At 43.4% G+C, this 12,464-nt stretch overlaps 1 protein-coding gene across 1 annotated transcript in view; it reads right to left on the reverse strand.

The window, feature by feature from the left end:
- Tmem178a (transmembrane protein 178A) overlaps positions 1–12,464 on the reverse strand; it is a 56,725-nt gene that overhangs the window by 13,704 nt on the left and 30,557 nt on the right. The window contains exon 2 of the mRNA XM_028855224.2: positions 2,551–2,664. Within this exon, the coding sequence (XP_028711057.1) occupies positions 2,551–2,664 (114 nt within the window). The remainder of the gene's footprint in view (positions 1–2,550; positions 2,665–12,464) is intronic.

Raw genomic sequence — 12,464 nt, forward strand, 5'->3', positions numbered from 1 at the left:
TCAGGTTGCCCGCCTTCTGGTTAGTTGACTTTTCCATTGTTTCCTTCTGTCCTTCCTGCTTCTGTTCCTCTCTTTGTTCGGAAGAAAGCAAACTGAAAAGAGCTCTGACCTAGATGCTTGGAGTCTACGATGCTTCTTAAAACAAGAGTTTCCCAAACACACACCTGCTGCCCCGAAGGCCAGGCAACAAGTCTGAACAAAATACATATGCAGGCAGATCTCAACAAACAGCTGGGTTTCTCTGCTGCTGTGGGATGATCTTAAGGGCACTGTGTGGAGGGAAGATTGGCTACAGTAGCTTCCAATCTTGGCCATAGCATCTTAGCCACGCGTTAAGGGTTTTCTTATTTTTTTTTTTTCTGGTTGGTTAATTGGTTTTTCAAGACAGGGTTTCCCTGTGAACTTGGCTGTCCTGGAACTCACTCAGACCAGGCTGGCCTTGAACTCACAGAGATCCACTTGTCTCTGCCTTCTGAGTGCTGGGATTAAAAGTGTGCACCACCACTGCCCAGCTGGATTTCTCTATTTCTTCAAAGGGAGTCCTTATTTTTATCTCAGAGCTTTTAAATCTTTTAATCTGAATTAAAATAAGGCTTTTTATCCCCTCAGAAGAGAAACTATACATCACAAAATAAGGGGTCATGGAGAGTGTAACAATTTAAATATGCTGAATTCAGTGTTATGGGTACAAGGATACAAAGAATTTGGAGATGGCCACATAACAAAGAATTTGGAGATGGCCACATACATGGAGAGGGACTGATAATAGCTCAGTCATTTGCTATAACATCCCAAAGGCCTGAGGTGTGAAAGATCTGTCCTCTGTGACTACTACAAAATCACAAAGATCAGACATAACCTACAGGGGCCTGGCACCAGTTCCAGATACGGTGGTGTTCTTACTGGGAAATGTGGTACAGATCACCAAGCATGGCTCTCTTAGAAACAGCCAGGTACTCGGGCACTGAAAGCATCGTTCTCTTAGATGCTCAAATGATTGCCTTATTGGGTAAAGAGTCCCAAACCTGGAGAGTTAAAGAGATGAGGTCCTTTGCAGTATTTTTCTATCTGGCCAAAGTCAGTAATAATGAGACTGGTCTTCACAGACACTTAAGACAAAGACCGTCAAATGTGCTCATAAGGTGTTAAGAAGAAAGAAAGACCACTCAGATAAGACTGAACGGGTCTACTGAGAAGTGCTTGCTCAGATTTGCCAGCAAGAAAGAACTTTCAAGAAATCGATCATGCTCTCAGAAAATGAACCAGGTTTTATCCAATGACTTTTGTTTGACAGGGTTTCTCTACAGACTTGGCTATCCTAGAACTCACTCTGGTTGGTCTCAACCTCGGAGATCTGCCTGCCTCTGCCTCCTGAGTGCTGGGATCAAGGGCGTGCGCCACCACTGTGTGGCTTTTACCCAGTGATTTTTCTCAGTCTTAAAGTTGTCATCAATATTTATATTAGACCACTGTGGTGGCGATGTACGAGCCCACATGTTGTAGTGAGAATCGGGACAGAGCCTTTTGCTCTACAGGACAATTTACTAGAAGAATGAGATCATATCTACAGTGGCTTTCTCCACCAAACAACATGACCACAGTACTCCTCACTGCTTGTTCATTGGAAAAGACCACAGCACTGCCTTCTGACTCTGGGGTGCACAGGGAAGGACTCAGTGTCTTATTTTGCTTTCACATGCCGCCCGCCCCTAAGCAGCTTGAATCAACAATTTTCAGGTAAATATCCACCCTTTTGAGTTTCACATTTCGTGATCTTATCTAGACTTCCACATCTCCTTGACAGTGAAAGAGAGCAGTTCTTTCCACTGAGATGTAGAGATAAGAGACACCCTCTGAGAAAATTATGATATGGATTCATAAAGGTATTTCAGCAGAAATACAATAATCTGAGCTGAACACAGTAGCTAAAATAAATATTATATAAAGAAAAAAATGAGAGCAATGAAGGTATAACATTCAGGGCAAGTCCTTATACCCACTAACTTGGTTTAAAAAAACAAACAGCAAACAACAACAACAACAACAACAAAAAAACTGAGATGGGCTAGGAAGATGGGTGGTGGTTAAATAGCACATATTGTTCTTGAAGATGATCTGAGCTTGGTTCCCAGCACTCATATATTGAGTGGCTCACAACCACCCATAACTCCAACTTTAGGGCGATCTAGTGGTGCCTCTGGCCTCTGCGGGCACCTGAACTCTCATGCAACCCCCCCCCTCACAATACACATCATTAAAAATAAAACTTTAAAAAAGAAAAAATGTTCAGCTACCCCAAGTTAATTAGCAATGCCACTCGGGCTGACAGGCACACAGCCCTGTCTTGTGGAGCTTGACACCGGATGTTTCTCACACTTGAATTTGTGAACACAGCGTGTTCACAACATAGCAAACTGATGCTCGGAGTGTTTGACCAAGTTCAGCAGGGCCTCGAGGGCACATAGGATAAACAGCTTTCGATCCAAACTTAAGAGGGAGGTGGGGATTTTTTTTCTTCCTCTTGTCTAATCCTTTCCCAGAAATACTTACGAAGCAGGTGCCATTCATCTTGCTGGATTGTCTTGGTTAAATTGAAAGGAATGTTTCTTAAGCGGATTGGCTGAGAAAAGTGGTACTTGATAGCTGTGCATCGCTGTGCGATACCTTGAAAGAAATAAGAAATGCGATTTGCTAGCTTTTTCATCTGGAGCCCAAGGCAAAATAATCTATCCTAAACCGGGGAATGAATGGGAAAGGGGTAAGGAATCCTGATGACTGTCATTCACAGAGGCAACTCATGGCAGCAAAATGCAAAACCTTAAAATAGATTTTAAAACCACATTCCATTTTAAATGCATTTTGTAACGGTATATATATACATAGATTTAAATTTTTATATCTATACATATACATATATATGCCTTTCAATACTGGATGAGTTTGTACAACTTAAACACAAAGCTATTCAGGGGGAAAATGTGCTAAAATGTACAAATGGTTGAAGAAAACCAGCCTAGAATTTTAAATCAACACTTTAATGCCTTCCCTAAATTCGGTCTAGTCTCAAACTCTCAATTAAGTTTCACCCCAAAAATTCATTAGTATATGTGTTATTTGGAAACTAGAAGGTATTTTTTTTTCCATAGTCACATGGTGGTTTAGGGTGTAGCTATAATTGCCAAACAAAAGTCTATTTAAGTACTCCAGCAGCTGGGGTCACTCCTTAATGTTGCTGACTTGAACTGTGAATCTTGAGACTTTAGTCTTGGTGGAAAAGGAATTCTTTTCTTCCCCTCATCTGGCGGCCTGGCCAGTCCCAAATTTTGATACGGCCTCATCTAGCCATTGGGTTATCTCCAGCCCTCTTCCTCATCCTCCTGTTCAGGGCGTTCATTGAATGACTTTATGTGTCTGTTCTTCTAAAGCCTTCTGAATCCTATGAACAGCATCGTTCCTCTCTTAAAACTCAATCACAAACAAAACATACTTCGCTCAGGGTCAGTCGTCATGGCCGGTTGTTCAAATAAATGCATCTCATGAACTAACTGTATAAACAGCATGAGTGTATGATAGCCCTTTGACCTCCAGCAGCTGTTAACTAGAGAATCCTCACAGATACAAATTAATCTCCAGTGAGTAGACTTCCAGGAAGTCAAAAAGCAAAGTGAAATAAAAAAAAAATCAGACAGTGAAAGAAAGTTAATCTTACAGAAATAAATACGGGGGAAACCTGCCAACACTAATATTAGATTGGACAGAAGACATTCCCAGGAAGACACAATCTCAAAGACTGACTCGAGGCAACAGGTAATCTAATCTGACTCTATCCATAATGAGGAGGGGGAGGGAGTTTGTAATTAACTTGGTAAAACAGGTCCTGTAAGGAAAGACCCAAGACTTGGCCGGTGAGTTTTACCAAATGCTTGAAGAAGAATCAGCAATCCTCAGACTCTTCAAAAAACAAACAAACAAAACAACAACAACAACAAAAACCAAACAGAAGTGGAGAAAATGCCTCCTACCTGGATCTGAAACCGAGACATCACAAGAAAGGAAGCTATGTGTGTGTCTACATGTGGGTGCATGTGTGAGTGCATAGGTGTGCACATGCATGTGTGACCAGAAAACAGCCTTGGGCGTCACTCCTCGATACTATCTGCCCTTCTGTCCTCCTGTCCTTCTGTCCTCCCTCCCCTCCCCCACTCTCTTTCTTTCTTTGAGACAGGACCTCCCACTGGCCTGGAACTCACTAGGTGGACTGGCTAGACTGCCAGGCAGCAAGTCTCCAGGGATCAACCTGTCTCCTCTTTCCAAGTGCTGGGACCACGACCTTCACCATCACCATGACCTTCACCATCACACCCAGCTCTTAAAAAAAAAACATGGGTTCAGCAGATCAAGACTGGGTCCTCATACACTTACCAATACTCACCATGCGAGTCACCTCCCCAGTCCCAGGAAAATACGCTACATTCTTTAATATATTTTATGTGAAATTCCTTCACAATACTTGCAGTCTGAGCTCGGCACCGTTTTAGAAAGCCATGCATCCTGACCCGGTGAGATATTTCTCAGGAATACAAACTGGTTCACTGTACAGAACTCAATTTATGCAGCACACCATAGATGGAAATAGAGACAGAAATGATCTGATCGTTCCAGGCACACAGAAAAACGCTCTGTCAAAAACCCCCTTGAGGGGTCGGGGAGATGGCTCAGCAGGTCAAGGGCTCGCCCCATAAGCCTGAGGACTGGGGCAGCTCCCCAACACCTACGTAAATACTGGGGGCGGGGGGCGGCAGCCCACCTGCAACCCACTTGGGAAACGGGAGAAGAGCCCCAGTGCACGCTGACTGGCTGAACTATTGTACATGCTGACTCCTGGAACAGGCAAGCTCTGGGTTCAAATAAGGTCCTCTGCCTCAGTATCTAAAGTGGAGAGTAATTTAGGAAGATGCCCAACATTATCCTTTGACTTCTACACACATGCACACACTCTTGCACCCACACAACACGAGACACATACATGCCACACACCACACACATGCACGTGTAAAAAGAATCCAACCAATACTCACCAACGACCCCAGGTATAATTATTTCCACCCAACAGAAAAAGTCTGAAGTTTGGCAGCTAGATAATTAGCCTGAGGCCAAGGTACAAGGAAGTAAGCAAGTCTCAATGTGTATGCTGTTAGACAGAATGAATTCTTTAACTTTTAGAAACTCATGTGAGTCATACAGATTTCTACTTGTTGTTACTATTCTAAAATATATGGCCAATTCAATATGAAAAATTGACTTTTCCAACTTAGTACGGACATGAGCACTTTTGGAAGCAAAGCTGCTTCGTGGTGGAGGATTCCGTCTGTGTATTTTCTGCACCTGTCTATACATGTTATTTGGAGATTACACTGGCTGGCGCCCTGGCTTTCCCCACCTGCGTCTCTTAGAAGCTGCTTCGTGCTGGAGATGAGGTGCAGAATTGGAAAAAAACAAAAAAACAGTTTTCTCAGCCTCACAGAGATTGGCCTTACAACAACTTCTGCACTTAGGAAACCATGTGCTTTCTTAAACCACTGCAAATCTACCCAGAACCAATCCCCTCCTCTGCCCCTTGGCAGTAACAGACAGGACCCCCAGGAGGCGGGAGTACAGCAAGAAGGCAAGCAGCTGGGTGCCCTGCTGGTACCAGAAATGAGGTAAGTGGCACATACATTACCAGATACAGTTCCCTCCCCTCGGGCATCAGAAGCATCAGAAGGTGGCAAGAGAAGGGACCAGATCTACAAGCCACACTCGAAGATCTCAATGATTAGGGGTCTGGTGGTAAAACCCTGACATCCTAAACTCAGAGCACAAGAAAATGTCCTACGTTCCCAGTGCTCCACTCCCCAGGGAAAAAGAGACTCTGGACTTCCGCAGAATTAGAAGAGAAAGTATGAGTGAAGGATGGATCCGAAGCCACGTCAGAGACCAGCCATAAGACTTCTAACGTCCTGGTCTTAAATACTTGTTCCACCATCACAGTTAAACTCAAACAGATTTGCAGGAGTAAATAATAATAATAATGATGATGATGATGATGATGTTTGGCTTCCCACAGCCCATGCATTAAGCTAACAAAAATGGTACAGAAAAAGACCTAATGGTGTTCAATGCTTTACCAAAGCTTTTTAATCTTAAGGCCTTAAGATTAAAAAAAAAGGAAGGCAGATCTGTGCAACTACTCATGTACAATCTACGAGGAGGAGGATGAAGCCAGGAGTTCCCTGTGGTAATGTTCAGGAGTGATACTGGCAAAATCCACAAGGAGGCGTTAGATTCCAGTGCTTTTGAAGCCACACAAGCAAACTCGGAAACCAACCCCGCTTTCTGGGCTTAGAAAGGATGAATCTGGCGCTCTGCAAAGGGACACAAAAAGCATGAGCTCATAGCACCAGATGGCATCGCACAATGAGGGGAAGAAGCTCACAGAGGGCTGAAAAGAACAAGTCGTGGTCTATATTTGGTGATTAATTAGCTTCTTTACAGGGCCAAGGAGAGCCACTTTAACGATGCTAAAAACCATAGAATAAGATATATAAATAAATATGTTCCACCGGGGTGAGGAGCGGAGCCTTTGGTCCAGCGAATTGTTGCTGTTTCGAATGCTGACAGGGGCGAACTAGTTCCAAGCTGAGTCACAGGGCCCCACACTGGAGGTTAAATAAGGGAGAACCATGACAAGCACGAGATGCTATAAAAATCAGTTCATCAACAGCGAGATGTGATTCAGGCTTTGAAGATGGGCAGGACATGGGTTTGAATTACAACTATGTGTATTTCGTGAATCATTTAACCGGTGCCTGAGTTCGCTCCGCTGTAAATGTGGAGACATGACAGCGTGTATTTCATAGGGGTATTGTGGGGAAAGTACCCCATGAGCCTCAGCGCTGATCCATGAGTCGTCTCCTGGCACTTGCTCACATTCATTAGACAGAACCATTGCCATACCCTAAGTGGCCATCGCAGATTAACCCACATGTACAAAGAGATAAGCAGAACCATGTAACCATTGCCTGGGCGATGACCCAACCATGGGTTCCCACTTTCCTATCCATTCTTGTCATCTAGGCAAGATTTCCAGCACTGTGGCTCCTGAAGAGATTGAGAACCTCCATGTCGCTCTTCTCTCAGACCTCAGGTCACATGTGTGCCACTGCTGGATTAATCTGCTGTGTGATCATTTATGGTGTCTGTCTGTCTGTCTGCTCTTCTAGAGGACCTGAGTTTGGTACCCAGCACCCCCATGGTGACTCACAACCATCTGTAAATCCAGTTCCCGAAGATCTGGCGCCCTCTTCTGGCCTCTGTGGGCACCACACATAGTACACAGACATACACATACAGGCAAAACACCCATAAAAAATAAAAAATAAATGAGTCAAATGGAACTTAAAGACTTCTGAAGTTTTGTTGTTGTTGTTATTGTTGTTGTATTTTCAAGACAGAGTTTCAGTGTCTAGTGTATGTATTACACCACAAGAACGTATGAGCAGCTTCCCCTTGACCTGGATCTCCCAGTCACCTCTGTCCTTCTGTATTCCATGGCAGTGCTGTGCCTATTTTCGTGACCCTACTATTCCTAAAACTCTAACCTTAAGTCCTTCCCCAAACCTACTTAGCCCCTGCCTGGGAAACGGTGAAACATCCCAGCTGTCTTCTCTGGCTCCCTCCTTGGCTCTTGAGGACACCTCCATGTTCTTTCCTGACAGGTCAGAGAGTCAACTGCGCTGTTCCCGACTCAAGTTCCTCATGCTCGGAGGCTGTGGCTTCTTCGTGAGAATGTGACATGCCAATGATAAAGTCTGAAAAGGGTACAACAACAGCCGTACCTCTGATACTTCAGACTCTCTAGCTGACAGGTCATGACAGTGTGCCCTGTTCCTAAAACATTTAAGGGCGACTTGGAATTCCGTAAGACGTCCATGAACGGAAGTAAAGACTCTTTTTTCCCCCACACAGGCTCTGCTGGCACACACCCCAATTTAAAGGGGGAGATCAACCCCAGGGTCCCAGGCCAGAGCAGCAGCTGTGTTCTTATCAGAGAGATTTCATCTCAGTGGGAAGTGAGTGCTAAGAAGGAAGAAACGTTTCCCTCGTCACTTCCTTTACCAGGTGCGGTACTTATTGAATGAATAAACCAAGTACAGTAAGTTCAGGGGGCTTCTCCTGACTTTGAGAGCCTCAGCCAGCCAAAAACAGTCTGGAAGGCAAACCCATCCAGTCTGTGTACTGGAAGAAGAATGAGCAGAGGTGGTAAGTCTGTGTAGCATTGCCGGGGGTGGGGGAGACGACACAATGCAAGGCCCGTGCAATTTCAAATTTCCTAATAGTTGTAGTAAGAAGTAAACTGAGGTGGTTAATTTTAATACTATATATAAACACAGAAATATTATGCACATACACACACACATATATATACATATATATATGTGTGTGTGTATATATATATACACACACTCGGGCTATGCATATATATATATATATATATATATATATATATACACACATGCTCGGGCTATGCATGTATGCGTAGCCGAGCTTGGACAGAACTTCTTATGTAGCTGAGGATGATCTCGAACTTCTGACCCTCCTGCTTCCATCTCCCAAGTACTGGGATGACCAGGATGACAGATCACACCCAGTGTTACGTGGTGCTGGAAATCAAGCCCAGAGCTTTGTGAATGCTAAGCAGACATCTACCACCTGAAGTCTATTCCCAGCCTTATTTAATATTTTAAGCACATAATCAATGCCTTGAAACTTTTTCCTTGAGAATTATCAATGCTATCCTGACATCTTTTTTTTTTTTTTTTTTTTTTTTTGGTCAGTAAGTCTTCAGACGCACAGACACCTCCTTTAGATGAGTTTCATCTCATGTGCTCAGCATCTCCTGTGGCTGACAGTCACCACGGCAGGGAGAGGAGAGGGGAGCAGAATGGTGACCAGTTCAGAAATTAACTCATCACAAGTGCCCAAGCGAGAATAATATAATCCTGGGCAAAAGCGAAGGGCGTCCTTTAGGTTGGGGTGGCAGGTAGTCACTGCCAGGCCAGGTCATGTCCAAAGCCTTTAGTGTGGCTATTACATTGTGTCTACAGTCAAAGTAACAAAACAGAGCTGGGCGTGGTGGCTAACCTCTGAGTTGAAGGCCAGTCTGGTCTGCATAGCAGTTTCTAGACCAGCCAGGACTTCAGAGTGCCGACCCTGTCAAAAGCAAACAAGTACCAACACAAACCCACCAGCAACAACGAAATACCAGGAATTCCCAGCTTCTCAGAACCATCACAGCATACACGGAAGGGCTTGGCAGGCACTGAGGATTTGAAACTGAGGAGTGTGATTCTGTGTGGCTTACGGGAGATGTCAGACCTAGCTCATGTTTGCCCCATCCAGCCCTGGCTTCTCCCTTCCCCCCTTCTCTCACAGGAGACAGGAGAACACAAAACACAGGAGTCCTCTCCTTTCTCCCCAGCTCAGAGTAAGTAAGGAGTGTGATTGGGGACATCCTTAAAGAGAAGACAGCAGACCAGAACCACAACCCAGCCTCTGGCTTCTTCCCCTGAACACAGGCAACAGCTCAGATGATGCTCAGCCTAAACAGGCTGGGGTGTTTTTCCTTTCCACAGGGAACACCATCCAGGCTAAAGACAGGCCAGCAGTCACCACTGGTCACTCTGGTTCTGGTCACAACCGACAGACCTCAGAGAGGCCAGTAAAGTCAAAATAGATGCTACCTGAATAGTGCACGGGTTTAGCGGTGGTGATACTGATGTCTGCCTGAACGTATCAACGCCTGGACTGGTGGTTCTCAACCTGTGGGTCTCAACCCCCAAGCATCCCATAGCAGATATTTGCATTACAATTCATAATCGTAGCAAAATTACAGTTATGAAGTAGCAACAAAATAATTTTATGGTTGAGGGGTCACATGGAGGAAGTCACATTAAAGGGTTGCAGCATTAGGAAGGTTGAGAGCCACTGCTCTGGACTGAGAAAGACACCATGGTTTGTGTGTGTGTGTGTGTGTGTGTGTGTGTGTGTGTGTGTGTGTTGAAAACATTCAGGATCTACCCTCTCACAAGCATACAATATGGTACTGGTTCCCAATATATGTGGCTGTACACATCTCCACAGAAACCTACTCATTGCTCATGGTATCTCTTTCTTTCTGATGCTTCTGTAAGCGGGATTGCTTCCTGTTCTAGATAGTGTTGTTAGTATAGAGAAATGCAATTGATTTTTACATGTGGATTTTCTATCCTAAAACGTTTTTTGGCAAGTTTTCCTATTTTCTTCCTGATATTGATTTCTAGTTTCATGTCACTGTGGTTACAAAAGATAATAAAGTTTCATTCCCACATTGTCTCCCTTTATATGGGTTGCCTTATGCTGACTGTTTTCCTTTGTCGATAGGAGTTTAGTTTGCTTAGCCCCATTCTTTTTTATTTCTGCCCAACCTGTATTGTGGGTGTTCAAAGCTAAATCTTCATTTTGTTCATTGTATGGCTGAACATGTCACCTATTCTATTCAGACCTTACTGTTAGGCCCCCTCACATCTGTCTCCTTTTGCCTGCTACCAACTCCAAGAAACACAGAAAGTGCTACTTTCTGTTCCTATGAATTTGATTACTTTGGGTTCCACCCAGAAGTGAGATCATTCACCACCACGTTTGTCCTCTCTGGCTTCTTTCACTTAGCGTGTGTCATGGATCCATCGCGTTTTTGAAAATGGCAAAGTAATACACAGTCACTCATCTATTGGTGGACATCCACACTGTCCCTGTATCTCAGCTATCCCGAGCAACACCGCAAAGAACACGAGTAAGCAAACATCACTTGGAAATCTGGAGTTCTTCTAGGTAAAATAAAGCTGGGTAGCTTTAAGTTTTGGGGGGCTCTCTGTTGTTTCCCTTTGTGGCTGGACCCCAACTTACTTTCCCATAAAGTGTGTACCAACGTTCCCTTTCCTCTGCATCCTTTCTAACATATGTTGCTTATTTTTAAATGCCATCTTAACAGGCATAGCATGCTGTTATCTCGTGGTTTTTGACGCCACTTTCCCAATGGCTGATTAGCCACGTTAATGACATTTCATACATATGCTTGCCATTTATATATCTTCATTTGCTACCGAGTTTTCTGATTCCTTATACATTTTGCATATTACCATCTTCAGGCATATGCTTTGAAAGCATTTTCTCCCTTTCCATAGGCTGCTCTACGCTGGCGGTTTTTCTTGGTTGATAGAAAGTGTTTGTTTCCCCCGACTCTTTTTATTTTTGCCCACATTGCCCGTGTTTTTGGCTTCATATCTGAAAAGTGACTGCATGGACCAACTACCAAGAAGTTTTCTTTTCTTCCAGCATTTTGCAGTTTGAGATCTTTTCTGTTTTGTTTAATTGTATGAATGTTTGACTACACGTTTATATGTGCGCCACATACACGCGGTGCCCATGGAAGTCTGGAGAAGGTGACAGATCTCATTGAACTGGAGTTGTAGATGGTTGCTAGTTAGCATGTGGTTGCTTGGAATCAAACCCAGGTCCTCTGCAAGAGAAGCAGTGCTCTTAAACACTGAACCAACTTTCAAGCCCCACAGTTTTGAGGTCTTAACTCTTTAACCTATTTTGAGTTGATTTTTTAATACTATAAAGGCATTCTATTTTATTCTTTCACATATAGGTATCCATTTTTTTCTACATTATTTGTTTTAAAAAGCATCTTTTTCCCATTCACATTCTTGTATGTAGATTCATATGTGGGCTATTTATTCTGTCCTCCTGACCTATGAGCCTGGTTTTATCCTAGGACCAACCACACAGTCTGATTACCATAGCTTTATAATATACTTTGAAATCATGAAGTGTGATGCCTTCCGTCTTTGTTCTTCAGAGTCTCTTGTGGCTCCAAATTACTGGAACTTCTTTCTACTTCTGCAGAAAACATTGGAACTTGGACAGGAACCGCATCAAGCCTAAAGGTCACTTTTGGAGAATTTGGCAAAATCAATCTTCTAATCCATGAATGTGGGATAAGCTTTCATTTTATTTCTGTTTTCCAATTAAGTTGATGTTTTACAATTTTTAGTGTATGGACATTTTACCCCTTTGGTTAAATTTATTGTTTTATCCTTTTTAATGCAAGTGTAAATGGATTTCGTTTCTGTTATAGGTGGTGAAGTTATAGCGTAAAGAAATGCAATTGGTTTTTATACATGTGTTTTCTGCCCTACAACATTTTGGGGGCAACATTTCCTCTTTTGCCCCTATTCTTGCTATTCTTGATTTCTCATTTTTTACTATTGTGGTTACAAAAGATGATATCATGTCAATTTTCTTAAGATTTGTTGCACAGCTGATCATGTTATCTGTCCTGGAAGCATGTCTCCTGGGTGCTCAGGAAGAATGCCTATTCT

This window comes from Peromyscus leucopus, chromosome 22 (genome assembly GCF_004664715.2).
Source record: "Peromyscus leucopus breed LL Stock chromosome 22, UCI_PerLeu_2.1, whole genome shotgun sequence".
NCBI classification, from domain to species: Eukaryota; Metazoa; Chordata; class Mammalia; order Rodentia; family Cricetidae; genus Peromyscus; species Peromyscus leucopus.